Source organism: Mercurialis annua, linkage group LG4 (genome assembly GCF_937616625.2).
Source record: "Mercurialis annua linkage group LG4, ddMerAnnu1.2, whole genome shotgun sequence".
NCBI classification, from domain to species: domain Eukaryota; kingdom Viridiplantae; phylum Streptophyta; class Magnoliopsida; order Malpighiales; family Euphorbiaceae; genus Mercurialis; species Mercurialis annua.
This window is the reverse complement of record NC_065573.1, coordinates 18479688-18482483: the sequence shown is the minus strand read 5'-3', so window position 1 is coordinate 18482483 and position 2796 is coordinate 18479688. Positions and strand designations below refer to the sequence as shown.

At 35.4% G+C, this 2796-nt stretch overlaps 1 protein-coding gene across 1 annotated transcript; it reads left to right on the top strand.

Annotated features, from left to right (window-relative positions):
- The first annotated feature begins 240 nt into the window (after positions 1 to 240).
- Positions 241 to 2535, top strand: LOC126678389 (uncharacterized). The gene is made up of 2 exons (XM_050373287.1): positions 241 to 2025; positions 2203 to 2535. The coding sequence occupies exons 1-2, from the start codon at positions 241 to 243 to the stop codon at positions 2533 to 2535; spliced, it is 2118 nt and encodes a 705-aa protein (XP_050229244.1).
- Positions 2536 to 2796: the final 261 nt, after the last annotated feature.

The following is a 2796-nucleotide window of genomic DNA, read 5'->3' as shown; positions in this document are numbered from 1 at the left end:
GATTAGAAATAGGTTAAGATTAATACTAGTTTGGCTTATATGGGCGTAATTATGTGATTATTTAGAATTAAGTTGAGTAATTTTCAATTTATCTCTATAATAAACGTGTGCAGATGTTTTTCAAATTATTTTCTCATTAAAACTGATTTTATTACTGAACACTGAAAAATTGGAAGGTTAACCAATGATATTATTGAGGTAATGAGGATAATAAACATTTTCAAATGTTTTTATGTAGGAATGACGACATTGAAAATAATTCTTTACTGCAACGGCGTATGGGATGACAGTTTTAACTACTCGAATTACAAAATCAAAGGAGTTTTGCTTAAGGAGGACACGGATTTTGAAATGCTGAAAGCACTGATATGTGGTGTATTGAAAGAGAACAGTTGGGAAACCAATTTAGATATCAAATATCAATTGGAACCTAATCAGCAGCCAGTGGATATCGATGATAATGAAAGCGTGCAATTCTACATAGAACTGAAAAGAAACGAAGCGAGAATGACTTACTTTCCTTTGTGTGTCACGGCGAAACAAGTTGAAAATCACCAACTTATGATTGATATCAACAATGTACCTTTGAATAATTTTGAAGAAGAGCCAATTGAAGAATCATTCTCAAGTAACACGAGCTTTGATATTGTGAAATATGTTGAATTGATATGCAAAAACTCAGATTGTACAGAAGAGGAGACCTTTAGTGTACCAGCTGATTCAGAAATTGTGTCCACCACCAGTATGAAAGAAGTTTATATTGGACAAGTATTCAAAGACAAAAGGTATCTACAATCTTGTCTTTGTTTTTATGCAATTGAGAATCATTTTCAATATAAAGTGAGTAAGTCGTGTACGAAGGAATATTTGGTAAATTGTATAGATGACAATTGTAATTGGGTTGTGGGGGCTTCTAGCCACGGGAAAACAAAGATGTTTGTTATTAGACGATTAAACAACATCCATACTTGTCCCACTGAAATCAGAATGGAAGAGAAACGGCAAGCAACCGCTGCAATAATTGGTGAAGTTATAAAATCGAGGTTCTTCAATGTCAAAATAGTGTACACGCCGGCCGACATCATATCTGACATGCAAAAAAAATATGGGGTGGTTTTGTCTTACAATAAGGCATGGAGGTCGAGAGGGAAGGCGCTTGATACCGTTCGTGGTATACCGCGGGAATCGTATTCTGTTTTGCCTAGTTTCTTACATATGATAAGGCAAACGAACCCCGGATCAGTTGTTGATTTGATTAGATCTGAAGCAAACATATTTAAATATGTTTTCATGGCTTTGGATGCATCTAGAAAAGGTTGGATCTATTATAGACCGGTTATTGTAGTGGACGGGACGTTTTTAAAATCGAACTACGGCGGAACCCTACTTACTGCATCGACACAAGATGGGAATGGTAAAATTTTCCCACTAGCATTTTGTGTAGTTGATTCCGAAAATAATGAAGCCTGGAAATATTTTTTTATAAAACTGAAAGAAACTTTTGAGGAGAAGGACAACCTGTGCATCGTTTCCGATAGGCATGAAAGCATATCTAAAGCTGCAGAAACAGTTTTTCCAGAAGCTAGACATGTAATTTGCATGTATCATCTCTTGGGTAACATAAAAAGACACTTTAGAGTAAATGCGAAAAGGTTGAGGGACAATTTTTTTGGGGCTGCGAGAGCATACACAGTAACTGGTTTTAACTACTTCTTGGAAGAGCTCGATAGCATGAACGCGGGAATACGACCGTACCTTGAAGGAATTGGAGTTGAAAAATGGGCAAGATCACGTGCAAAGGCTAACAGATACTCTATAATGACATCGAACATTGCTGAGTCGATTAATGCATCGCTAAAGGCAGCGAGGGAATTGCCTATATCAACACTCTTTGAGTATGTGAGGCGTTTAGTCCAAGAGTGGACATATAAGAATAGGAATATTGCACTATCAACTGGGACGAAATTGACGAATAGAGCAGAAAATGAACTGAGGGAAAATTATGCAACATCTATGACAATGAAGGTAACAATCTAATATAATATGTTTTTGGTTTAAAAATAATTTTGATACATTACTGTTAAATTGAAGTAGGTGTTCAATTGCGAAAGTTGACCAACAGTATACTAACTATTGTATAACTATGTACTTGTCAAGTTAACCATCAGTAAACTAACTATTGTCTAAATATGAACTTGACAGGTTATACTATCAGTAACCTTAATATATAGTGTCGAAGATGGGGGTGACACTATGACAGTGAAGCTAAAAGAGCAGGAGTGCTCTTGTGGAAGGTTTCAAATCGATGAAATCCCGTGCCCACACGCCATTGCAATTTTCACCAAGTTTCATTTAGATCCATATCAATATTGTTCTCAATTTTTCACCAAGAAAAATTTTCTGAAAGTTTATGAGGAAGTTGTTTATCCCGTGCCTAGTAAAAGTGAATGGGATGTGCCTATTGAAGTTGAAAATATTGAAGTTCGACCTCCTATCGTGAAGCTACCAGCGGGGCGACCAAAAAACAAAGAATAAAAGGATATGCGAAAGGAAAGGGAACAATCAAATGCAGCTGATGTGGAAAAAAAGGACATAACAAGAAGACTTGTGGGAGCATACCAAAGTAGGAATATATATGATAGAAGACAATATTACAATTGTTTTTGTTTACATTGGATCATTAATTGGTATTTCCTTAGTTGCACTTTTATGATTTTTACAATTGTTCTTATGCGGTTTCACATTAAAAGAAAAATAAGAAGATACATTTTAGTAATAAATGTATGAAGTGTGTAT

What these genes read in the sequence shown, in the direction of transcription:
- LOC126678389 (XM_050373287.1), top strand. Translation starts at nt 241, where the DNA reads ATGACGACATTGAAAATAATTCTTTACTGCAACGGCGTATGGGATGAC. An exon ending in CAACATCTATGACAATGAAG is followed by an intron (nt 2,026 to 2,202) that starts GTAACAATCTAA and finishes TGAACTTGACAG; the next exon opens with GTTATACTATCAGTAACCTT.